The following is a 22467-nucleotide window of genomic DNA, read 5'->3' as shown; positions in this document are numbered from 1 at the left end:
CAGGCACACGTCTGCTTCCCAGGAAGACTCTTCATGTGTGCTCACATACATGAGGGCTGCTGCAGGGGGCCTCCCCCGGGGCTCAGACCCAGGTGCCCGCTCACGGGACAGTGGACACAGTCTGATGCCAACAGGCCTGTCTGAGGCCGGTCCCTCTTCTAGGGTCCGAGGGTGGTGTCCCTGCCCTCTCCTCCGCTTACCTCCGCCCGCCCCGGACCTGAAAAACCAGCCCTGCGGGGCAGGATGAAGGCCTGCGGGCCGAGGGGGTGGGAATGGGAGTGGGGGGTCTCGGGGGGGGGGGCGGGTAGGAGGCTGGTCTGGCAGGATTCCCCAGGACCCCTCCCACCCCCGGGACAAAACCAGCCCCTCCAGGGCTGGGCGGCACTCGCCCGCTGGCCAGAGGGAGGACAGGACCCCCACCCTCTGCCACCATGACGCTGCCCTTGATTCTGCGGCTACCGGCCCTGCCCTTGGTCTTGCTCCTCGCCAAGGGGCCTGCAGGTCTCTCCACATCCCTCGGGCACAAGAAAGGGGGTTTGGGGAGGAAGTTCTGGCGGGGGCGGCTTGGCTGGGGCTTGGCGTCCGTGTTGGTTCCAGGAGTGGCATGGGGAGGAGGAGGAGGAGGAGGAGGAAGGGATCAGAGCTCAGGATCTCAGGGAGGTAGCTCACCCTCCTAGAGGGTCGACCAGCGCCGATGCCAAGGGTGGCCCAGAGAAATCGTGGCATCGTGGAAAGAGCACGGACTTGGGAGTCAGAGGTCATGGGTTCTATTCCCGGCCCCACCACTGATCGGCTGTGTGACTTTGAGCAAGTCACTTGACTTTTGTGCCTCCGTTACCTCAACTGTAAAATGGGGATGAAGACTGTGAGCCCCCCGTGGGACCACCTGATTACCTTGTATCTTCCCCAGCGCTTAGAACAGTGCTCGGCACATAGTAAGCGCTTAAAAAATGCTATGAATATTTTTATTATTATTATAATAAACGCCCTCCTGCATGGGGGCCTCAGCACAGTGGTTCACCCCTGCCATCTGCTGGTCGGACTGACAGGCCTGGCTCTTTCCCGCCTCGGTGGGAAAGACTTCTCTGGGGACTGGAGCCCCGGACTCCTGGGTCCTGTGATTTTCAGTCAGGGAGGAGGATGGGAGGGACAGAGGGTGAGTGGTAGGACGAGCCCCGCTGGGACCTTCGTCGGGGAGAACTGGGACCAAAGGCGGTGTGGGGGTGAAAGTGGCGAGCCCGCTGTGGGCAGGGCTTATCTCTATTTGCCGCTGAATTGTACTTCCCCAGCGCTTAGTACACAGTGAGCGCTCCATACATCCTACTGAATGAATGACCGGGGAAGGCTAAGATTTGGGGCGGGGGTGAGGTCTTCACCACCTTCCTCCTCCTCCGCCATCCCTTCTCTCCTCTCTGGGCAGAATTTAACATCTCCAGTTTGTCCGGCCTGCTGACCCCGACCCTGGCGGAGAGCCTGCTGGTTGCCCTGCCCCCTTGCCACCTCACGGGGGGAAATGCCACCCTGAAGGTCCAGGGAGTCAACGGCAGCTCAGGTGTGCAGCCCTCCTCCCCGCCACGCAACCCCTTCCCCGCCTCATCACCTCCTGCCCCCACTCTTCTTCCCTCATCCTTCCTTCCCGCCCCTCCCACCCAGGAATTGCCCCTGCCCGCGCCCCCGCCCCCAGTCTAACCCTAACCCTGACCCCGGGGTCCCCTCCTCCACCAGTGCTTCAGCAGAGGTTTGTGGTGCCACCGTGCCGTGGGCGCCGGGAGCTGGTCAGCGTGGTGGACAGCAGTGCCGGCTTCGCCACCACCCGTCTGAACGCGTACCAGATCACCGGGCTGAGGCCGGCCACCACCTACGTGTACGTGCCGTACTGGGGGGCGGTCAGAAGGGCCAAGCTCCCCTCCACCTCTCCCCGTTTTACCCAAGCGCCACCCCCATAAAATCTGCCAGACCTCAGCCCTCCTTAAATCCCCACCTCCTCCTGGAAGGCTTCCCTGATTGGGTCTCAGTACCCCAAATGGTAATAGTAATTAATCATTATGGTATTTGTTGAGCGCTTACTGTGTGCCAGGCACTGTACTAAGCACTGGGGTAGATACAAGCCAATCGGGTTGGATACAGTTCCTGTCCCACTCGGGGCTCACAGTTGTGAGAAGCAGCGTGGCTCAGTGGAAGGAGCCCGGGCTTGGGAGTCAGAGGTCAAGGGTTCCAATCCCAGCTCCGTAGCTTTTGTCAGCTGTGTGACTCTGGGCAAGTCACTTCACTTCTCTGTGCCTCAGTTACCTCATTTGTAAAATGGAGATTAAGACTGTGAGCCCCACATGGGACAACCTGATCACCTTGTATCTACTCCAGTGCTTAGAACAGTGCTTGCCACATAATAAATGCTGAATATATGCCATCATCATTGTAATCCCCATTTTCCAGATGAGGTAACTAAGGCCCAGAGAAGCAATGTGGCTTGCCCAAGGTCACACAGCAGACAAGTGACGGAGCTGGGATTAGAACCCATGACCTTCTGACTCCCCGGTCCGTGCTCTATCCACTAAGCCACGCCAAAGGCCAGCCTTGGCCAGTCAGTTGTATTTATTGAGCACTTACTGTGCACGGAGCACTGTGCTAAGCCCCGGGGAGAGTACAATATAACAGATACATTCCCTGCCCCCAGTGAGGTTATAGTCTAGAGTGGGGAGACAGACATTAATATAAATAAATAGGATTACAGATATGGACATAAGTGCTGTGGGAGTGATGAATAAAGGGAGCCGGTCAGGGCGACAGAGAAGGGAGAGGGAGAAGAGGAAGGTGGGGCTTAGTCAGGGAAGGCCTCTTGGAGGAGATGGGCCTTCAATAAGGCTTTGAAGGGGAGAAGAGTCACTGTCTGTCGACATGTCACGTCGTGTCTGTCGAATACGAAGAGGGCGGGAGTTCCAGGCCAGAGAAAGGTTGTGGGCCCGAGATCGACGGTGAGTTTGAAGAGGTTGAGGTAGAGTGAGAAGGTTGGCAGTAAAGGAGCAAAGTGTGCGGGTTCAGTAGGTGCTCAGTAAACATGCCTGTTGCTTGACTGGGGCCAGGGCCAGGGCCAGGGCCAGGAGGAGGGGAAAGGTCCAGCACGGTGGCCCAGCCTTGAAGCCTCGCCCCTTCCCCTCCACCCCCTTCAGGCCCTCACCGTTGCCCTCCCTGCCACAGCCTCTCCTACGTGGTGCAGAAAGGGTCGGTCCAAGAGGCCAGCAATAAGGTCCGGATGACCACTCTCTCACGTGAGTGCCAACTCTGCCCCCTCAGCTGCACCGCCCCCACACTTCACCCGTCTCCCTGGGGTGGGCGGCTGGGCCCAAGATGAGTTTCCCGGAGGGTCCGCTGCGCCCGGGAAGGGCCGGGGTGTTTCCCGATCCTCCGGGCCCCGTTTTCCCTGCAGGGCAGAAGGCGGAGCTGCTGGTGGTGGGCATGGCCCGCACGGGGGGCATGGTGGTCATCACGGTGCTGCTGTCTGTGGCCATGTTCCTACTGCTCCTGGGTTTCATCGTTGCCCTCGTGCTGGGTTCCCACGACTGAGACCGGGGCAGTGCCCGCCTGTGGGCACCAACTCTCCGAACAGCCATTCTCTTTAACCGGTGTCCCCGGCCCCACCTTCTGCCAATCACTCCCACCTCTACCTGCCCCCCACTCCCACCCCGCGCTGAGCCTCCATCCCAGAAATAAAGCCCGGTGACCTTCCCCCAGCTGTGGCCTGTCTTTTCTTGGCAGGCCGGATCCCGGGAAGGAAACGGAACCTTGTTGGGGTGTCCACGGTCTCCTTCCTTACCCCAACTGGAGGGGCCGGGGAGGAAGAAAGAGGGAAATAAAGAGAAAAAGAAACAGAGAAAGTCCCACAGAAGGAGACAGAGACAGAGACCCCCAGAGAGATAGACATGAAGAGAGAGATAGAAACAGATAGGGACACACAGAGAGATAGAGACACACAGAAAAGAGACAGAGACACCCAGAGAGGTAGAAAAACACAGGGACAGACACACACAGAGAGGTTAAGAAACAGAGACACATAGGTAGAGACATACAGAGAGGTAGAAAAACACAGAAAGAGACAGAGACAGGCAGAAACACATAGAGAGGTAGAGATGCACAGAAAGACAGAGACACACAGAGAGGTTGAGAAACACAGAGACACACAGAGAAGTAGAGACAGACAGAAAGACAGAGACAGAGAGGTAGAAAAACACAGAGACAGACAGACAGAGACACATAGAAAGATAGAGATGTACAGAAAGACAGAGACACCCAGAGAGGTAGAGAAACAGAAAGAGACAGAGGCAGAGATGCACAGAGGTAGCGATGCACAGAGATAGAGACAGAGACATTCATTCATTCAATCGTATTTATTGAGTGCTTACTGTGTGCAGAGCACTGTACTAAGCACTTGGAAAGTACAGTTCGGCAACAGGTGTTTGTGAGACACACACAGAGCGGTAGAGACACACAGAGAGGTAGAGAGGCACAGAAAGAGACAGAGGGAAACAGAGACCGACCCACAGAAAGCAAGAGTGACACAGAGACAGACCCATAGAAAGAGACAGAGACAGATGGAGACTCACAGAAAGAGAGAGAGCAGAGGGAGGGGGAAGAGAGACTGATTCATAGCCATATGGGAGAACTGAGGAGGGGCTGAGGGTCCCGAGGGGAGAGGGGCGCAGGTCTGACCTTCGCACCTGGGAGAGCTGGGGCAGGCCCGACGGAGAAAGAGGAACCACCTCGCCTCCAATTATCTGCGATGGTGGTGGTGAGGTGTGCCTCAGTTTCCCCACCGGCCAATCCGTGGGATTAACGAGCCGTGAAAAAGTGCGGAAAGCGGCTCGGACCCCCCCCCATCCCCCATGGCTCCCCGGGGGTCGCCGCCCCGGATGATCCAGCGGTGGTTCGGAATTGAGGACCGACGACCCCGCCCTCAAACCCGGGCCTCGGCTCTCTTGTGTGCCAACCCGGAGCGGGGAGAGGAGCCAGGTGTTGGGGCTGGGCCCGAGACCGCGATTGGATCAGATGGATCCCACCTGGAGCTGATAGAAGCCCAGCAGGCCTTTAGCACCCTCTCTGCTCACTGAGCCCACTGGGCCGCATTCAAGGGGCAGACCGAGACCGCCCCCCACTCACCCACCATCCCACCCACCATGGACATCCACAAGCCCGACTTCTGGCTGCGATTACACGGGCAGGTCCCGGGCCTGTTGAACTGGCCCATGGACGAAGAGCTTCAGCTGCTGGTCACCACGGACCAGCTGCCCACCGGTGAGTCATTCGGTCCATCGTATTTCTTGAGCGCTTACTGGGTGCAGCTCACTATACTAAGCGCTGGGGAGAGTACACGATTCACTTGATCGTATTTCTTGAGTGCTTACTGGGTGCAGAACACTGTACTAAGTGTTGGAGAGGTTATAGTTCAGCAATGGATAGAAACAATCCCTGCCCAACCACGGTTTCACGGTCTAGAAGGGGGGAGATGGACAACAAAACAAGTAGAAAGGCATTAATATAAATAAATAGAATTATGATAAGTCAATAAAATAGAATAATAAATATGTACATATATATACTCGTGCTGTGGGGCGGGAAGGGGGGCAGAGGGAGCGAGTCAGGCAGATTAGGGAGGAGAGGAGGAGCGGGGGCGGGGGCTTAGTCTGAGAAGGCCTCCTGGAGGAGGGGAAGCAGTGTGGCTCAGTGGAAAGAGCCCGGGCTTGGGAGTCAGAGGTCATGGGTTTGAATCCTGGATCTGCCACTTGTCAGCTGTGTGACTGTGGGCAAGTCACTTAAATTCTCTGTGCCTCAGTTACCTCCTGTAAAATGGGGATTAACTGTGAGCCTCAGGTGGGACAACCTGATTACCCTGTATCTACCCCAGCGCTTAGAACAGTGCTCTGCACATCGTAAGCGCTTAACAAATACCAACATTATTATTATTATTAGGGCTTTACGGACACATTCCCTGCCCTCATGGAACTCACGGCCTCGAGTTGCCCCTACCCGCCGGGGAGCTGGGCTACGAGACCCTCACCCTTGGCGGGGCCCCGGCCCCCCCCACCCTATGCCCTGGAGGGACCCCAAGTTAGGCCTCCCCACCCCTCACCTTCACCTGTCAGGTTCCAGCCTTTGGGCCAAGTGCCATTGGCCTCTTTGGGAGCCAGCGGGGCTGAGAGCTGGCCTGAGCCAAGATGGCGAGCTGGGGGGCGAGGGGCTTGAAGGGGGTGGGACGCCCGGGGAGCAGCGACTGGGCACGGAGGCCCCTGACCTTCCCCCTCCCCACCTTCACCTAGATGCCGACCCCAGCCTGTGGATGTGGGTGAACCCCAACATCGTCTGCCCCATCACTGGAAGCCAGGGGTCGGGGAGACCACGGGCCCGTAGCCTCCGGCCTCCCTCAGGCCCACCGCCCTCTGGCTCCCTGGACTGCTCAGAGGAAGAGGAGGAGGAGGAGGATGAGCTGCTGCTGACCTCTCCCAGCGAGTGGGAGGTAGGTGATGGATTGACTGCTCGATTTATAGGAACGACTGGCTTCCCCCTCTAGACTGTAAACTAGTGCGGACAGGGAGTGTGTCCATCTGTTGTTGTACTCTCCCAAACGCTTAGTACAGTGCCTTGCACACAGTAAGTGTTCAATAAGTACAATTGAATGAAAAATATTAATAATGGTATTTGCAGAGAAGCAGCGTGGCTCAGTGGAAAGATCCCGGGCTTGGGAGTCAGAGGTCATGAGTTCGAATCCCGGCTCTGCCACTTGTCAGCTGTGTGACTGTGGGCAAGTCACTTCACTTCTCTGTGCCTCAGTTACCTCATCTGTAAAATGGGGATGACCTGTGAGCCTCACGGGGGACAACCTGATTACCCTGTATCTACCCTAAGCACTTAACAAATACCAACGTTATTAAGGTTATTATTATTAAGCGCTTATGGGCCAAGCCCTGTTCTAAGCACTATGGTAGATACAGGGAAATCAGGTTGGACAAATGAATGAGTGGAGAGGGGAGTTTAGGGTAAACCCCCCTCTCTGCGACGAGGAAGCACAAGTGAGGGACAGATATACCCCCTGCCTCGGCCCCCCACAGAGAGGTGGGACTGGCCACGGATGGGCCTGCGGGGACCCTGAGCTGCCCCCATCCTCCTCCCCGCAGCTGTCGAGCGCGGACGAGGAGAACGAGGAAGAAGAGGACACCTCCTCCTCACCGTCCCCACCTCCCCACCGGTCCCAGGCTCGGCTCCTGCAGCCGGCCCGCACCCGGGTGGGGGGCGTCTGGCCCCGGCCTCCCCTTAATTACTGCCACCTGATCACCCTGGCACTTCGAAACAGCCCTCCCTGCGGCCTTAACGTCCGACAGATCTACGACTTCACCGGGTACGTGCTCGGCCAGCGGGGAAGCAGAGGAGGGGAGCCGGGATGTCTGGGTTCAGCCTCCCCCTTGGATCCCCCTGGGCCCGATCCCCAGAACCATAATAATGGTATTTAACGCTTACTCTGTGCCAGGCACTGAGTAAGTACTGAGCGCTGGGGTGGTTACGAGCAATTCGGGCTGGACGCGGTCCCTGTCCCTCGTGGGGCTCGCGGGCTCAATCCCCATTATACAGACGAGATAACTGAGGCCCAGTAAAGTGACTTACCCAAGGTCGCACAGCAGACAAGTGGCGGAGCTGGGATTAGAACCCATGACCTTTTGACTCCCAGGCCCGGGCTCTAGCCACTAGGCCGGGGTGGTTCTCCAATGAGACCTCCAACAACCCATAGCTGTGAGATACTTGGGGGGGATGGGGAGCTACCTCTGGTCCCCCTCCCGCCCTCTCGTTGCGGGGAGGGAGACGCAGGTGACGGAGGCCAGCACCGTCCCGCTCTCCCTCCTCCTCTCCACGGCAGGCAGCACTTCCCTTTCTTCCAGACGGCCCCCGAAGGCTGGAAGAACACCATCCGCCACAACCTGTGCTTCCGCAGCAGCTTTGAGAAGAGCCCGTGCGGGGCCGGGGGTGCCAGCAGCCCCAGCAGCCCCAGCCGCCCTCGCCCCCGCTCCTGCCTCTGGAGGCTGACAGCCGAGGGCCACCGCAGGTTCGAGGAGGCCGCCCGCGCCCTGACCGCCACCCGGCTCAACTCCATCCAGCGGAGCATGAGCCAGCCGGGTACGGAGGGCGGGGAGGGCACGGGCCGGGCCCACCTCGGGGCACGAGGAGACAGTCGGGTCAGCAGGGGACTCGGTGTAGTATTTGAATATCTGTGCTCTTTTTATGGTATTTGTTAAAAGCTTACCACGTTCCAGGCACTGTTCTAAGAGCTGGGGTAGATAAGTTGGACACAGACTGTGTCCCACCTGGGGCTCATGGTTGTAACCCCCATTTTACAGATGAGGTAACTGAGGCACAGTGAAGTGACTTCCCCGCGGTCACCCAGCAGACAAGTGGCGGAGTGGGGATTAGAACCCACGTCCTTCTGACTCCCAGATCCATGTTCTATCCAGCAGGCCACAGCTACACAACCCAGAATCGTGTTATTTGTTAAATGCTTAAGTGCCCGTCACTGAACTAAGCATGGGTGGGAGATAGATGTTCAGGTCTGACACGATGTTGGTCTTCATCTAAGGGAGGGGGAGAACGGGTACTGAATCCCCATTTGACAGAAGAGGAAGCTGAGGCCTAGAGAAGTGATTTGACCAAGGGCCCACAGCCATCAAGTGGTAGAGCTGCCTCTCGGACCTGAGCGCTCTCTTCTAGACCACATTGCTTCCCCAAGAAGAGTGGGCAAGGGCAGGATGGCTGCTGGAGAAAGCAGGGTGGGACAACAGCTAGTCAGCCAGTTACGTGTATTTACTGAGCGCTTACTGTCTGCAGAGCACTTTACTAAGCGCTGGGAAGAGGACACTATAGCCATCATCACATTGCCTGCCCCCAATGGGCTTACAGTTTAGAGGGGGAGACGGACATGATATAAATCTATTTATATAAATCACAGATAGTACAGAGGTGTTGAGGGGCTGGAAAGGGGGGTGAATAAAGGGAGCAGGTCCGGGTGACCTAGATGGGAGAGGGAGAAGAGTAAAGGAGGACATAAGTAGGGAAGGCCTCTTGGAGGAAATGAGCTTACAGTAAAGTTTTGGGGCAGGGGGAAAGAGAAGAGTAATTGTCAGACAATCAACCATTCTCCTGCCTCTTCTTTCTTTGGCAGCGATGATGCCCTCACTCTTTGAGCTCTGATTCAGCAAGGGATGTTGCCGGAGGAGCCTGTTTCTCCTCCCTCCTGCCCCGTCCTGACCATCGCCAACCTTCTCCCCTTGCCCACCCCCATTAAAGTTTGTCGCTGGCTTGGTGGAGTGAGAGTCTGTTCTGTATTTGGGGACCCGACTCCTGGCCCAACCCCTACTCTCTGACCCAGGCGTAAAGCCGAAGACTGCAGACATGACGGTTCTGGCTCTAGTGTGCGGCACACAGTCTGTGCTCAGTAAATACCCCTGATAGAATGGGCCGTGGGGCCGGGATGGAGAGAGCAGAGTTCCTGTCGAGGAGGAGGGAGAGTTGTGATAGGGGAAGGGCAAGAAGACCTAGAGGAATATTAAAAATAATTGAGGTATTAAGTGCTTACTGGAGGCCAGGAACTGTACTAAACAGTGGGGTGGATAAAGCAAATCAAGTTGGACACAGTCCCTGTCCCCCATGGGCCTCGCAGTCTCAGTCCTCGTCTTACAGATGAGGTAACTGAGGCACAGCAAAGTGACTTGTCCAAGGTCACACCGCAGACAAGTGCTAAAGGCAGGATTAGAACCCAAGATTTTTACTCCCAGGCCCATACTCTATCCACCTAGGATAGATCCACCAAAGCTAAGCCCGTGCTAGGGATCCCAGAAAGGAGAAGGGGAGAGGGGGCGGGTGAGGGGGACGACACCTGGAGGGTGGAGGGGCTTTGGGGAGGCGGGACGGATATGGGAAGCAGGTGCGGTTAGGGGGAGCTCCTACCGAAGCAAGAGAAGCAGGGTTTGAGGGAAGGGGTTCAGTCAGGGGTCCGCCCTGGGGGAGGTGCCATCACAGCAGAGTGGGCAAGGTTCTGGCTCCAACACCCCAGTGTCTGGGCACAGAGCAGGATAGGCCCTGCCCGCCCACATGGGAGAATAATAACGATAGTAATTAGGGTACTTGTTAAGTGCTTACTATGACCAAGCACTGTTCTAAGCATTGGGGTAGATACAAGGTAATCAGCTTGTCCCAAGTGGGGCTCATAGTCTTAGTCCCCATTTTACAGATGAGACAACTGAGGCACAGAGAAGTTAATCAGCTTGCCCAGGGCCACGCAGCAGACAAGTGGCGGAGTGGGGATTAGAACCCACATCCTCCGACTCCCAAGCCCGGGCTCTTTCCACTAAGCCACAGAGAACGGAGTTGGACTCGGAGCAGCAGAACTTTATTGGGCCTGCCGGCACAGCTGGGACCATTTAAAGCCTAGAACAGCATCCATCCCCCACCTCCAGCAGAGTGGTTTTCCTCCCCTTGTGGGCAGGGATTGTCCCTATTTGTTGCTGAATCGTACCTCCCAAGTGATTAGTACAGTGCTCTGCACACAGTAAGCGCTCAATAAATAGGATTGAACGAATGAATCCTCCCCTCCGCACCCGGGGCGGGGTCCAGGGCAGTTTAGCTTCCCTCCGGAGACCAAGGCTCGGTGAAGTCTGGTGTGGACGGGGGGCCGGGCGGGCTGGAGGTGGGGGCAGGGGGAATCAGGGGTCGCTGGGAGTGGGGTCCAGTGGATGGCTCCCTGTAGGCTGAAGGCTCAGGACTTCTGGTCGCTCCCCAGTCCTGGTGGAACCTCCCATCCAGCAGGAGGCTGAGGGAAACTGAGTCACCCCACCGCTCATTTGTCCTGGTAGGACCCAGAGGGAAAGGGGCAAGTTACCCTGTAATAATAATTTTGGTATTTGTTAAGCGCTTACTAAGTGCAGAGCACTGTTCTAAGCGCTGGTAGCAGGTAGTCGTAAGGAAGTTGGTTACTGCTGGCTAGTGTCTGCCTGCCAAGGCTCAACTAGGGGGGTACTGCTCCCTTTGGGGGAAGAGGCCGCACGGTGAAGGAATCGGGATCCAGGTTCTGCAGGCAGGAGGGGAGGCGGAAGCAGCTGTTCTCGATGTTCTCGGGACGTAAGGAGATCCAGCTTCTGGCTCCACCGGCATCAGGCATCACCTGGATGCCATACGCAAATGGAGGGGCAGCAGCAGGATGGGGCTTGGGGGCAACTGGCTGCCGGACCGTGGTGACCGAGGCTTTGGAGAACCCACCGCAGCTTCAGCCTCGTAGGCGGAGAGCGGCGGGATATGCGGGGGGCGACCAGGGCCGGACAAAGGGCTGGCCCGGGAGGTGGCTGGAGGGGTGGGCTTCTGGGCCTCCCATAGGTGTGGGTCCAAGGGGCTGGTGCCACCCTATGGGGATAGTGTCCCCGTGGTGGAGGCCAGTCTGGAGCTGGGATGCATCATCAGATAACTCGGGCCAGAGCACAGAGGCTTGGGGGTGGGCCTCGTCTTCCCAGTTCCACCGGTCACCTCCTTCCGGGGCAGCGGGAAGGGAGCGCCAGACTCTGAGGAAGAGAGAGGAGGGTCAGTGGTAGATTCATTCAAGCGTATTTACTGAGCGCTTACTTTGTGCAGAGCGCTGAACTAAGTGAAAGTACTGTACTAGGGAAACAGCGTGGCTCAGTGGGAAGAGCCTGGGCTTGGGAGTCAGAGGTCACGGGTTTGAATCCCAGATCTGCCACTTGTCAGCTGTGTGACTGTGGACAAGTCACTTAACTTCTCTGTGCCTCGGTTACCTCATCTGTAAAATGGGGATTAACTGTGAGCCTCACGTGGGACAACCTGATTTACCCTGTATCTCCCCCAGTGCTTAGAACAGTGCTCTGCACATAGTAAGCGCTTAACAAACACCAACATTATTATTATTATTAAGTGCTTGGGAGAGTACGATATAAGAACAAAACAGACACATTCCCTGTCCCCGACGAGCTTACAGTCTAGAGCAATGGTTCTGGCGTTCTGCCTCTCCTGGAGGCCAGGTTTGCATGCTTTATCCTGCAATTCCGCCCCACCATCTTGCCCCAAAGTATCCCACTCTAGACTGTAAATTCCTCGCTGGTAGGGAACATTTCTGCCAACTCTTATGTTGTAGTCCCCCAAGTGTTTAGTACAGTGCTCTGCACCCAGCAAGGGCTCAATAAACGATTAATTGATCCACCTGGGTTGGGAGGAGGGAGGAAGGACCCAGTTGGGGCCAGGCCTCCAGGCTACTCTTCTCCACATTTTCCTAATCTAGAGGACTCAGCCTCCAGAGTGGCTGAGCATGTGACCCCGGAGGCATATGACATGGGGCTCACACAGTCTTAGTCCCCATTTTACAGATAACAGGCACAGAGGCTCATCATCATCATCATATTTGTTAAGCACTTACTATGTGCCGGGCACTGTACTAAGTGCTGGGTTGGATACAAGCAAATCGGGTTGGAGGCAAAGGGAAGTTAAGTAATAATGACAGTATTTGTTAAGCTCTTACTATGTGCCGAGCACTCTTCTAAGCGCTGGGTTAGATACAAGGTAATCGAGTTGTTCCACGTGGGGCTCATAGTCTTAATCCCCATTTTACAGACAAAGTAACTGAGGCACGGAGAAGTTAAGTGACTTGCCCAAGCAAGCAGACACAGCAGACAAGTGATGGAGCCAGGATTAGAACTCACGACCTCTGACTTCCAAACCCGTGCTCTTTCCACTAAGCCACTTACTTGCCCAAGGTCACACAGCAGACAAGCGGTAGAGCCCGGCTTAAAACTTTCTGACGTCCAAGCCCGTGCTCTAGCCACTAGACCACAGTGCTTCTCATTCCCTTTGCCCCCATTAGGCAGTAATCTCTTTGAGGGAAGGGATTATGACTAACTCTGTGTACTCTCCCAGGCACTTGGTACCCAGGAAGTGCTCAATAAGTATCAAAGATTGACATCTCTTCACTGGAAGTCATTTCCATATTCACACCTCTCTCCACTGATTTTCTGGGTTCACCACAGACCGCTCACCCACATGAGAAAAGGACTCAGAGAGACACTTTAGTATTCAGTAAACTGCAAGTTAAGCCTGATTCATTCTTTCAATCTTATTTATTGAGCGCTTACTGTTCACAGAGCACTGGACTAAGCACTTGGGAGAGTAAAAATTCGTGAAGCGTTCCATATTTTTTTGTTAATGAATTGTACATCGCCTTGATTCTATTTAGTTGCCATTGTTTTTACGAGATGTTCTTCCCCTTGACGCTGTTTAGTGCCATTGTTCTTGTCTGTCCGTCTCCCCCGATTAGACTGTAAGCCGGTCAAACGGCAGGGACTGTCTCTATCTGTTGCCGACTTGTTCATCCCAAGCGCTTAGTACAGTGCTCTGCACATAGTAAGCGCTCAATAAATACTATTGAATGAATGACACATTCCCTGCCCACAATGAGCTTTTGGGGGGGGGGGGGTTGGGCCAGACATCAATACAAGTAAGTTACAGCTATGTGCATAAGTGCTGTGGGGCTGGGAGGGGGGGAGAAAGCAAGTCAGGCAAGGCAGAAGAGAGTGGGAGAAGGGGAAAAGAGGGGTTTAGTATGGATACCCTCAGGGCCGCCCCCCTCCAGAAAGGAAAGTCACCCCTTCCAGTCTCCCCAAATGTTCTTCCCATCTCATAAGAAAGGATTTGAGTGTCATGTTCCAAACATCACTGGTATTTGAGGGCTCACTAGATATACAGCACTATATAATATAAAAGAATTGGCAGACATTCCCCAACAAGCTTACAGTCTAAAGGGGATGATTATAATATAAATTAATCTAGGTAAATCATTTATCACATGTAATTTTAAGATACATACAAAAGCATCTCAAGATGTTAAGTCACTGCCTTTGGAGAAGTGGGCGCTTCCCTCAATTTTTAGAATAGCTTCTAATGTCTGTCTCCCTGGTAAATTCGTCTTTGAGAAGGAACACGTCTACCGACTTTGCTTTTTTGTACTTGGGACTGTGCTCTGCACAAAGTAAGCGCTCAATAGATACCACTGCTAGACGGTCACAGTGCACAGATTCTCTGGTCCCAAGCGGCCCCCAACATCAGCCCAACTTGTTCCTTGTTAGGTTACATCTCTCCCTCCTGTACTTACGTTGTGCTCTCCCAAGCGCTTAGGACAGTGCTCTGCACACAGTAAGCACTCAATAAATACCCCAGCCAGGTAAACTGAGGTCAGTGGGGTTCATGCATTCATCTCCATTTTACAGATGAGGGAACTGAGGCACTAGAGAAGCTAAGTGACTTGCCCAAAGTCACACAGCTGACAAGTGGCAGAGCCGGTATTAGAACCCATGACCTCTGATTCCCAAGCCCGGGCTCTTGCCCTGAGCCACGCTGCTTCTCATGCCCAGTACAGTGGCTGGCACATAGTAAACGCTTAACAAAATACCGTATATTTAAAGCTGTGTGACTTTGGGCAAGTCACTTAACTTCTGTGAACCTCAGTCACCTCATCTGTAAAATGGGGATTAAGACTGTGAGCCCCGCGTGGGACAACCTGACGACCTTGTATCCACCCTAGTGCTTAGAACAGGGCTTGGCACTTAGTAAGGGCTTAATGAATACCATCATCAAAAAAGAGAAGGGGAGGTGGGGGGAGAGAGGGAGGAGGAGAAAGGGGTGGGAAGGGAGGGGGGAGAGAGGGAGGGGGGTTTTGATGGTATTGACACCTGACTACTTGTGTTGTTGTCTGTCTCCCCCTTTCAGGCCCTGAGCCCGTCGTTGGGCAGGGATTGGGCAGGGAACTGGCCAATCCAAGCGCGTGGTCCAGTGCTCTGTACACAGTGGGCACTCAATACTACACGAATGAATGGATTAAAGAGAGGGAGGGAGGGAGGAAGGGAGAAAGAGGGGGAGGGAGGGGAGAGGGAGGGGGGGAGAGGGAGGGAGAGGGAGGGAGAGGGAGGGAGAGGGAGGGAGAGAGAGGGAGAGAGAGGGAGAGAGAGGGAGAGAGAGGGAGAGAGAGGGAGAGAGAGGGAGAGAGAGGGAGAGAGAGGGGGAGAGAGGGGGAGAGAGGGGGAGAGAGGAGCCCGCGCATGCACACAGACGACCCCCGTCCTCCCCCCGCCCCCAGCGGGCCGGCCAGTGGCGCAGGCGCAGTGGATCCCGTCAGCCCCGCCCCTGGGCCCAGAGGACGCAAGGCGTGGTGACGTAGGCCTTGGCGACGCGGGGCGTGGGGACGCGGGACGGCAGGGGGCGCTGCGGGAGGGGGGGGGGAACGATGGCGCCGGGCCGGCGCTGCGCGCTGTGCCGCCAGAGCTTCTTCACCGGCCGCGGACACGTCTACAGCCGCAAGCACCGGCGGCAGCTGCAGCTGGCCCTGGCGCGGCTGCTGCCCCAGGTGCGGGGCGGGGGCGGGACGGGGGCCGGGGCGGGGCGGGGCGGGGGTCCGGTCCCGGCCGGTCCTGAGCCCCTGCCCCTGCCCCTGCCCCTGCCCCTGCCCCTGCCCAGGTGGAAGCGGCGCGCAAGGCCATCCGTGCGGCCCGCGTGGAGCGCCCGTCGGGCGAGGAGCGGGAGCGGCGCTGCTGGTGCCCGTGCTGCGCCTGCGAGGTGCCTCGCCACGTCGCCCACGGGGCCCTGGCCGTGCCGCACGCCGGACTCCTCCAGCACCTGGCCAGGTGACCGCGCGGCCCGCCCCCCCCCGCCACCCCCCCCTTGTCCGGAGGAGGTCGCCGACGCTCCCAGCGGACAAGCGGCGCGGGATTCGAACCCACGACCCGCCACCCCCCAGCCCGGGCCCCTCGCCTCCTCCAACTCGCTCCCTTCCCCTCTGCCGAGCCCTGCCCACACCTCCCCCCCTCCGCCTCGGCCCTCCCTTCCCCTCCCCGCGGCACTTCTCCTCCATCATCTTGGTATCGGTTAAGCGCTCACTCTGTGCAGAGCACTGCGCTGAGCGCCGGGGGAGATCCGGGCTCATCGGGTCGTCCCCCGTGAGGCCCATTTTCCAGATGAGGTCACTGAGGCCCAGAGAAGTGAAGGGACTCGCCCACGGTCACCCAGCGGACAAGGGGCGGAGCCGGGAATCGAACCCATGACCTCCGACTCCCAAACCCGGGCTCTTTCCACTGAGCCATATCCGGATAGATTACTCTATTTTATCACCGAGGGCTATACAGATATCTATTATTCTATCGATCTTAACGGCATGGATGCCCGCCGCCTCCTTCTGTTCCGTTGTCTGTCGCTTCTCGATGTGAGCCCGTCGTCGGGCGGGGATTGGCTCTCTCTGTTGCCCCGTTGTCCGTTCGAAGCGCTTACTACTATTAATAATATTCATTCATTCATTCAATAGTATTTATCGAGCCCTTACTATGTGCAGAGCACTGCACTTAAGCGCTTGGAATGAACAAGTCGGCAACAGATAGAGACGGTCCCTGCCGTTTGACGGGCTCACGGTCTGATCGGGGGGAGACGGAACAATGGCAGTAAATAGAATCGAGGGGAAGAACATCTCGTAAAAACCGATGGCAACCAAATAGAATCGATATTAATAATGATAATGTTGGTATTTGTTAAGCGCTTACTATGTGCAGAACACTGCTCTAAGCGCTGGGGTGGACACAGGGGAATCAGGTCGTCCCACGTGGGGCGCACAGTCGCAATTCCCATTTCACAGATGAGGTCACTGAGGCCCAGAGAAGTGAAGGGACCTGCCCACGGTCCCGCAGCTGACAAGTGGCAGAGCCGGGAGTCGAACCCATGACCTCTGGCTCCCGAGCCCGGGCTCTTTCCACTGAGCCACGCTGCTTCCCTAGCAGTCTAGAGGGGGCAGGTCCCCCCGGGGTGGCGTGACAACCCCCTCACGTGGGCAGGGGGGTCGTTTCCCGTCGCCCCGGGCCCGGGCATCGTCGCGCAGATCTCCCTGATCGTGTCCTCTTCTCCCTCAGCCCCGAGCACAAGAAAGCCACCAACAAGTTCTGGTGGGAGAACAAGGCGGAAGCCCAGCTGAAGGAGAAATTCATCGTCTCCCCGCAGGACTACGCGCGGTCAGTTGGGGGAAGGGGCGTGCCGGCGGTTACAGGACGCGGTGGACGCCGTCGTATCCATCGGGCGCTTAGCGTGGGCGGAGCGCAGGGGAGAGTCCAGTGTAACGGAATTTGTAGATAAATACGTGTCAGTATTTATCGACCACTTAATTTGTGCGGAGCTCTGTCCTGAGCTGTTGGGAAGGTACAGTAGCCTAAGCAGACGCTATCCCCGGCCTCCAGGATCTTCTAGGAGGCAACTCCATTGAAGGAAGGCCTCATCCTCTTCCTCCTCCAACCTGTAACTGTCTCTTTTGTTTTGTTTTGTCTCTCTGTTTTGTATCCGGAGCTCTTCCAATGTGCCAAGCACTGTTCTAAGCACAGGGGTTGAGAAGCAGCGTGGCTCAGTGCCAAGAACCCGGGCTTGGAAGTCAGAGGTCGCGGGTTCTAATGCCCGTTCCGCCACTTACCAGCTGTGTGACTTCGGGCAAGTCACTTCCCTTCTCAGGGCCTCAGTTCCCTCAGCTGTAAAATGGGGATTTAGTCTGTGAGCCCCACGTGGGACAACCTCATCACCTTGTATCTACCCCAGCCTCTCATAGTAAGCGCTTAACAAATATCATCATTATTATGGCTACAAAATTTATCAGATTGGACACGGACTGTGAACCCCATGTGGAACAGGGACAAAGTAGGAGGGAGTAGGACGTAATCCCTGTTTGACAGTTGAGGAAACTGCGGCCCACGCTCTTTCCATTAGGCCACGCGGCTGTTTGTGAGGCCTTTCGGTCCCTTATGTTTATTTTTGTATTGTACTTTCCCAAGCGCTTAGTACAGTGCTCTGCACCCAGTAAGTGCTCAGTAAATACAGTTGAATGGCCACCCACAGGCATTATAGTTGTAGACGGCTACTGCTGCGGCAGGTTGTTAGAGTGCTTTGAGGTGGCTCGCAGAACCCCCGTGTTTTACTGACGGTAGAAGTACCTGGTGAAAATCTGACCGAGCCAGGAAGCCTTACGGAATAGGCCAGAGTAAAACTGTCGGTCTGAGGTGTTCAGGGACGGTTTCTGGGACGGATGGTGTCCCGGCCTCCACCCTCCCCGTCCCCTCTCGTCTTCCAGGTTCAAGAAGTCCATGATCAAGGCCCTGGACTCCTATGAGGAGAAGGAGGATGAAGTGATCAAGGAGGTGGGTACGGTGAGGGGGCTGGGTCTCCAGTTCTCCTGAATTGGAGCCCGACCACCCCTCCCTCCCCCCCAACTTCTATATCTTCCCCCAAACCCAGATGGCAGCCCAGATCCGGCAAGTGGAGCAGAGCCGTCAGGAGGTGGTCCGGTCCGTGTTAGAGGTTTGTTTTGCCCGGGAGCTCCGGAGCCGTATCCACAGTGTCTGGTCCTCGTCGGCGCCGGGAGGGCCTTTCCTTGACGTTCCTTGGCCGGGGGGCACGGGTAGACGGAGACTGGGGGGACCACCGCCCTTGACCATCCTGGCTCGACTTTCAGTGCGTGGGTGTGGGAGAGGAATGGAAGAGGCAGGCTGGGGTGCTGGGGGTGACGGGGAGGGGTCCGGGACGGGTCCCTGACCGGGCCGGGCGGCAAACCCTACGTTCGAATACCGATCTTTCCTGAATCGAACTCAGCCTCAGGGGGCCCTGGACCCGGGAGAGGGCTGCTCCGCCCTCTGCGACTGGCCTGGGCCGGACAGGTAAGAGGGGGGGAGGGGACGGAGGGGCCCGGTGGCTCGGTGGTGGCTGCAGCTCCCGGGCTGGCCTGGGTTCTCCTCTTATAGGGAAGGGGCTCAGACGTCTAATGCACAGCAACCCCCGGCCCTGCTGAGCCCCCCGGAGCTCGACTGGATGGAAGCGGCGCAGCCCCTGACCTTTATCGGCCACCAGGTAAAGGGAGCAGGCCGTCCCGGCACGGAGAGGCGAGAGGGCCACGGCCTGAAGAGGTGTAGACTCTAAGCTCCTTGGGGGCAGGGAAGGCGTGTCAGGGCATACGCTCCGCCCACACTAAGAGCGGGGCAGGAGTGGGGGTGGGCCTGGTCGAGGCCTCCTGCCCGCTGGACCGACGGGACTCTTTCCACCCCACCAGGATGTTCCAGGGAGGGGCAACGTTCACACAGGTAAGGCCCGGTCCCGCCGCCGCGCTCCCCCCCCCCCCACCCCAGCCTGAGACTCTACCCTTCGGATGATGGAGGTCCCAACCCCTTCTTCCCCCAGGGGCCACGCCGCCCTGGCTGCAGGCCGAGGACTCTGCCCCGGCACCTTCACGGGAAATTGGACCGTCCTACGAGGAGTTTCTCAGGGAGAGTGAGTGACTCGATCAAGCCGTGCTGAGGGAGGGAGGGGGAGGCTCTCCGATCCGCCCCTCGTCGTGTCGCGCTCTCGCCCAAGTACGCAGCGCCGCGCGCCCGGTCGGCACTCGAACCCCAGACGACTGTCTCGTTGCAGAAGAGAAGCGGAAAGTGAGGCAGCTTCCCCCGGGGCGGGTGGGGGCCAACTTTGACCACAGCTCCAGCACGGACGCGGGCTGGCTGCCCTCCTTCGGCCGGGTGTGGAACAATGGGCGGCGGTGGCAATCGCGGTAAGGGGGATGGGGCGCGGAAGGGAGCGGGTTCATCCACCGCCCTCTCCGGCCACCCGTCTGACCCGAATCCCCCTTGCCTCTTTCCAGCCATCAGTTCAGAGCGGAAAGCGGGGCCCGAGGCGCCCGAGCCCACAGAGTCAAGAACTGAAGCCCGAAGCCAGTCAGCCAAGATTGCTCCCTCTCTCTGTTATAGCTGTAAATAAAAGCATCACCTCCGTTCTCAATTCTCTTCCTTCTCAGCAAAGGCACCCCATTACAAACCACAGAGCCGGAAGCTGCTTTTCAATATTTAATGTATAGATTTACAAAACAAATCAGACGGACCTGTAAAGAGAAATAAAGAGGGGTCAGAGAAGGGGAGGTCGAACGGCACGCAGGCTGGGCCTTCCCCGTCCCCCCGGCCCCTTCTCTCACCTTTTCATGCATCTTCACCCCCAGCTGGGGCATCGCCACCTTTGGTGTTCCTGGTGTAGATGACCTGGGCTCTGTGTTTGGAGACCAGCTTGATGAGGCCTGAGAAGGAAAGGCAAGGGTGAGAAAAGGCTCAGGACATCGGGGTACCCCCTTTCTTTGCCCCCTGCCCAGCCCCAGGGGCGGAAGCCAGCCACGACCCGACCACTCCTCCTGCGCCATCATCACATCAGGCCCCCTCCCTCACCTTTGCTGAGCAGCTCCTGCAGCGCGGCCCGGGCCAGGGAGCCACGGATCTTCAGTCTCTCCGAGACCACGGCGGGTGTGATGAGCTTGTAGTTGGGCACCTCCTTGCACAGCTTCTCGTACGTGGCTTTGTCGAACAACACGAGGTTGTTCAGCTTGTCACGGACCTTCCCCTTGGACCACTTCTGCTCGGACACAGAACGGGCGGGTCGCTCGCCACCCGCCTCCGGCGCCAGCCTCCTTCCCGGCCCTCCTCCTCCTCCCCTCGTCCCGGCCCGCGGGGTCCGGTGGGGAGAGGGCAACCAAGCTGGCTCACCCCCGCGCCCCACACCGGAAAGCTCAATGCGGGAGGGGGAAGGACTGCCTTACCTTCTTCTTGGCTTTGCCCCCGGACTTGTTCACGGGGTCCTTGTCCTTTTTGGCTGACTTGCCGGCATCTTTCTTTTTCTTGTCGTCCTTAGGCGGCTGCAGGAGGGAGATGAGATGAGATGAGATGTGCTGGTCTGCGTCTCCCCTCTCCCCCTCTCCTAACCTGGCGTGGCGTAGCGGATCGGGCCCGGGCGTCCAAAGGACCTGGGTTCTGATCCCGACTCTGCCACCTGCCTGTGGCGTGGCTTTGGGCAAGTCGAACTGTACTTTCCAAGCGCTTAGTACAGTGCTCTACACCCAGCAAGCGTTCTATAAATACGACCGAATGAATGAAGGTCACTTCACTTCTCTGGGCCTCGGCTGGAAAATGGGGATTGGGACTGCGAGCCCCAGGTGGGGTGGGGAACTCTGATCCATCCCCGTGCTTAATACAGTGCCTGGCATGTAATAAGCGCTTAAGAGATACCCCTATTATTATGATTACGATACCCCAATTATTATTATTATGAGAAGCCGCGTGGCTCGGTGGCAAGAGCCCGGGCTTGGGAGTCAGAGGTCACGGGTTCGAATCCCGGCTCCGCCCCTTGTCAGCTGTGTGGCTTTGGGCAAGTCACTTCACTGGGCTTCAGCTCCCTCATCTGTAAATCGGGGATGAAGCCTGGGAGCCCCACGTGGGGCAAGCCCCAGCGCATAAAACAGTGCATTGCACATAGTGGGCGCTTACCAAATGCCAACACTACTCTTATTAGGATTATGGGAGACGCAGCGTGACTCGGTGGAAAGAGCCCGAGCTGGGGAGTCGGAGGACGTGGGTTCTAATCCCGGCTCTGCAACTTGTCTGCCGTGGGACCTTGGGCAAGCCACTTCACTTCTCTGGGCCTCAGTTCCCTCATCTGCAAAACGGGGGTGAAGCCTGTGAGCCCCACGTGGGACGACCTAATACTAACGTTGGTATTCGTTAAGCGCTTACTATGTGCAGAGCACTGTTCTACGCGCTGGGGGATACAAGGTGATCAGGTTGTCCCACGTGGGGCTCACAGTTTTCATCCCCATTTTCCAGATGAGGTCACTGAGGCCCAGAGAAGTGAAGCGACTTGCCCACAGTCACACCGCTGGCAAGCGGCGGAGCCGGGATTCGAACCCATGACCTCTGACTCCCAAGCCCGGGCTCTTGCCACTGTGCCGCGCTGCTTCTCTACGGATGAGGTCACTGAGGCCCAGGGAAGTGAAGCGGCTCGCCCCCAGTCACCCAGCTGACAAGTGGCGGAGCTGGGATTGGAACTCATGACCTCTGACTCCCAAGCCCGCGCTCTTCCCACTGAGCCACGCTGCTTCTCCTGATGACCTTGTATCTCCCCCGGCGCTTAGAACAGTGCTCGGCACAAAGCAAGCGATTACTAAATGCCGTCGTTATTGATGCTGATTACCCAGCTCCCGGCAGCCTCCGCGCACGTGGGCCTGGCATGAGCCAAAGTCGTCGGCGCCCCCCGGGTCGGGCGCCCTCATCCCGCACCTAAACGAGGCCGGGGGTCCCCGACCACCGCCCCCCCCCCCCCCATGGCAGGCGGCCGCCCCTCCGCCCTCTCACCATGCTAAAGGCTGGGGAGGAGCCGCTGCTGCTGCTGCTGCCACCGCCGCGGCCTCCTCGCTAAGATGTCGGCCAGAAAGGAAGCGGCTCCAACACGGAGGCCACACCAAGCCCGATGCCCCCCAAGCACTTCCGGGGCGAAGGGCGAGGGCTCCCCGAAACTACATTTCCCGGCAGGCCCCGCGGCGGGCTGGGCCTACGGCTCCCGAAATGCAGT

The 22467-nt window shown here is 57.5% G+C and overlaps 4 protein-coding genes across 5 annotated transcripts; 3 read left to right on the top strand and 1 right to left on the bottom strand.

Moving 5' to 3' along the window:
- Positions 1-428: 428 nt before the first annotated feature.
- UPK2 (uroplakin 2) lies at positions 429-3723 on the top strand. Its single transcript, XM_029075796.1, has 5 exons — positions 429-501; positions 1421-1552; positions 1726-1864; positions 3196-3266; positions 3425-3723. Exons 1-5 carry the CDS (start codon positions 432-434, stop codon positions 3559-3561), a joined length of 549 nt encoding a protein of 182 aa, XP_028931629.1. The 5' UTR covers positions 429-431; the 3' UTR covers positions 3562-3723.
- A 1356-nt stretch (positions 3724-5079) lies between these two features.
- FOXR1 (forkhead box R1) lies at positions 5080-9464 on the top strand. 2 transcript variants are annotated; one of them, XM_029075923.2, is made up of 5 exons: positions 5081-5286; positions 6309-6505; positions 7164-7384; positions 7898-8154; positions 9194-9464. In XM_029075923.2, exons 1-5 carry the CDS (start codon positions 5169-5171, stop codon positions 9220-9222), a joined length of 822 nt encoding a protein of 273 aa, XP_028931756.1. In that variant the 5' UTR covers positions 5081-5168; the 3' UTR covers positions 9223-9464. The 2 variants fall into 2 exon arrangements, with proteins under 2 accessions (XP_028931757.1, XP_028931756.1); XM_029075924.2 differs by lacking the exon at positions 9194-9464 and having other exon boundaries at positions 5080-5286; positions 7920-8148.
- A 5826-nt stretch (positions 9465-15290) lies between these two features.
- On the top strand, positions 15291-19855 carry CENATAC (centrosomal AT-AC splicing factor). The gene is made up of 11 exons (XM_029076166.1): positions 15291-15424; positions 15535-15701; positions 16971-17069; positions 18170-18236; positions 18334-18396; positions 18688-18752; positions 18837-18942; positions 19142-19172; positions 19270-19359; positions 19501-19633; positions 19724-19855. The coding sequence occupies exons 1-11, from the start codon at positions 15305-15307 to the stop codon at positions 19782-19784; spliced, it is 1002 nt and encodes a 333-aa protein (XP_028931999.1). The 5' UTR covers positions 15291-15304; the 3' UTR covers positions 19785-19855.
- Positions 19856-19911: 56 nt separating this feature from the next.
- On the bottom strand, positions 19912-22389 carry RPS25 (ribosomal protein S25). Its single transcript, XM_001510983.6, has 5 exons — positions 22251-22389; positions 20663-20758; positions 20295-20478; positions 20051-20149; positions 19912-19960 (listed from the first exon to the last, which is right to left on the bottom strand). Exons 1-4 carry the CDS (start codon positions 22251-22253, stop codon positions 20055-20057), a joined length of 378 nt encoding a protein of 125 aa, XP_001511033.1. The 5' UTR covers positions 22254-22389; the 3' UTR covers positions 19912-19960; positions 20051-20054.
- Positions 22390-22467: the final 78 nt, after the last annotated feature.

This window comes from Ornithorhynchus anatinus, chromosome 11 (genome assembly GCF_004115215.2).
Source record: "Ornithorhynchus anatinus isolate Pmale09 chromosome 11, mOrnAna1.pri.v4, whole genome shotgun sequence".
Classification (NCBI taxonomy): Eukaryota; Metazoa; Chordata; class Mammalia; order Monotremata; family Ornithorhynchidae; genus Ornithorhynchus; species Ornithorhynchus anatinus.
This window is presented reverse-complemented; position numbering and strand designations above follow the sequence as displayed.

Bases quoted from the DNA above. Each gene is read 5' to 3' on its own strand.
- UPK2 (XM_029075796.1), top strand. From the start codon at position 432: ATGACGCTGCCCTTGATTCTGCGGCTACCGGCCCTGCCCTTGGTCTTG. The intron at 1,553-1,725 runs GTGTGCAGCCCT...CTCCTCCACCAG, and splicing joins GGGAGTCAACGGCAGCTCAG to TGCTTCAGCAGAGGTTTGTG. The intron at 3,267-3,424 runs GTGAGTGCCAAC...TTTTCCCTGCAG, and splicing joins CCGGATGACCACTCTCTCAC to GGCAGAAGGCGGAGCTGCTG.
- FOXR1 (XM_029075923.2), top strand. From the start codon at position 5,169: ATGGACATCCACAAGCCCGACTTCTGGCTGCGATTACACGGGCAGGTC. The intron at 5,287-6,308 runs GTGAGTCATTCG...ACCTTCACCTAG, and splicing joins CACGGACCAGCTGCCCACCG to ATGCCGACCCCAGCCTGTGG. The intron at 8,155-9,193 runs GTACGGAGGGCG...TTTCTTTGGCAG, and splicing joins GCGGAGCATGAGCCAGCCGG to CGATGATGCCCTCACTCTTT.
- CENATAC (XM_029076166.1), top strand. From the start codon at position 15,305: ATGGCGCCGGGCCGGCGCTGCGCGCTGTGCCGCCAGAGCTTCTTCACC. The intron at 15,702-16,970 runs GTGACCGCGCGG...CTTCTCCCTCAG, and splicing joins CTCCTCCAGCACCTGGCCAG to CCCCGAGCACAAGAAAGCCA. The intron at 18,943-19,141 runs GTAAAGGGAGCA...CCACCCCACCAG, and splicing joins TGACCTTTATCGGCCACCAG to GATGTTCCAGGGAGGGGCAA.
- RPS25 (XM_001510983.6), bottom strand. The intron at 20,479-20,662 runs GTAAGGCAGTCC...GTGTCCGAGCAG, and splicing joins GGGGCAAAGCCAAGAAGAAG to AAGTGGTCCAAGGGGAAGGT. The intron at 20,150-20,294 runs GTGAGGGAGGGG...TTTCCTTCTCAG, and splicing joins GCAGGAGCTGCTCAGCAAAG to GCCTCATCAAGCTGGTCTCC.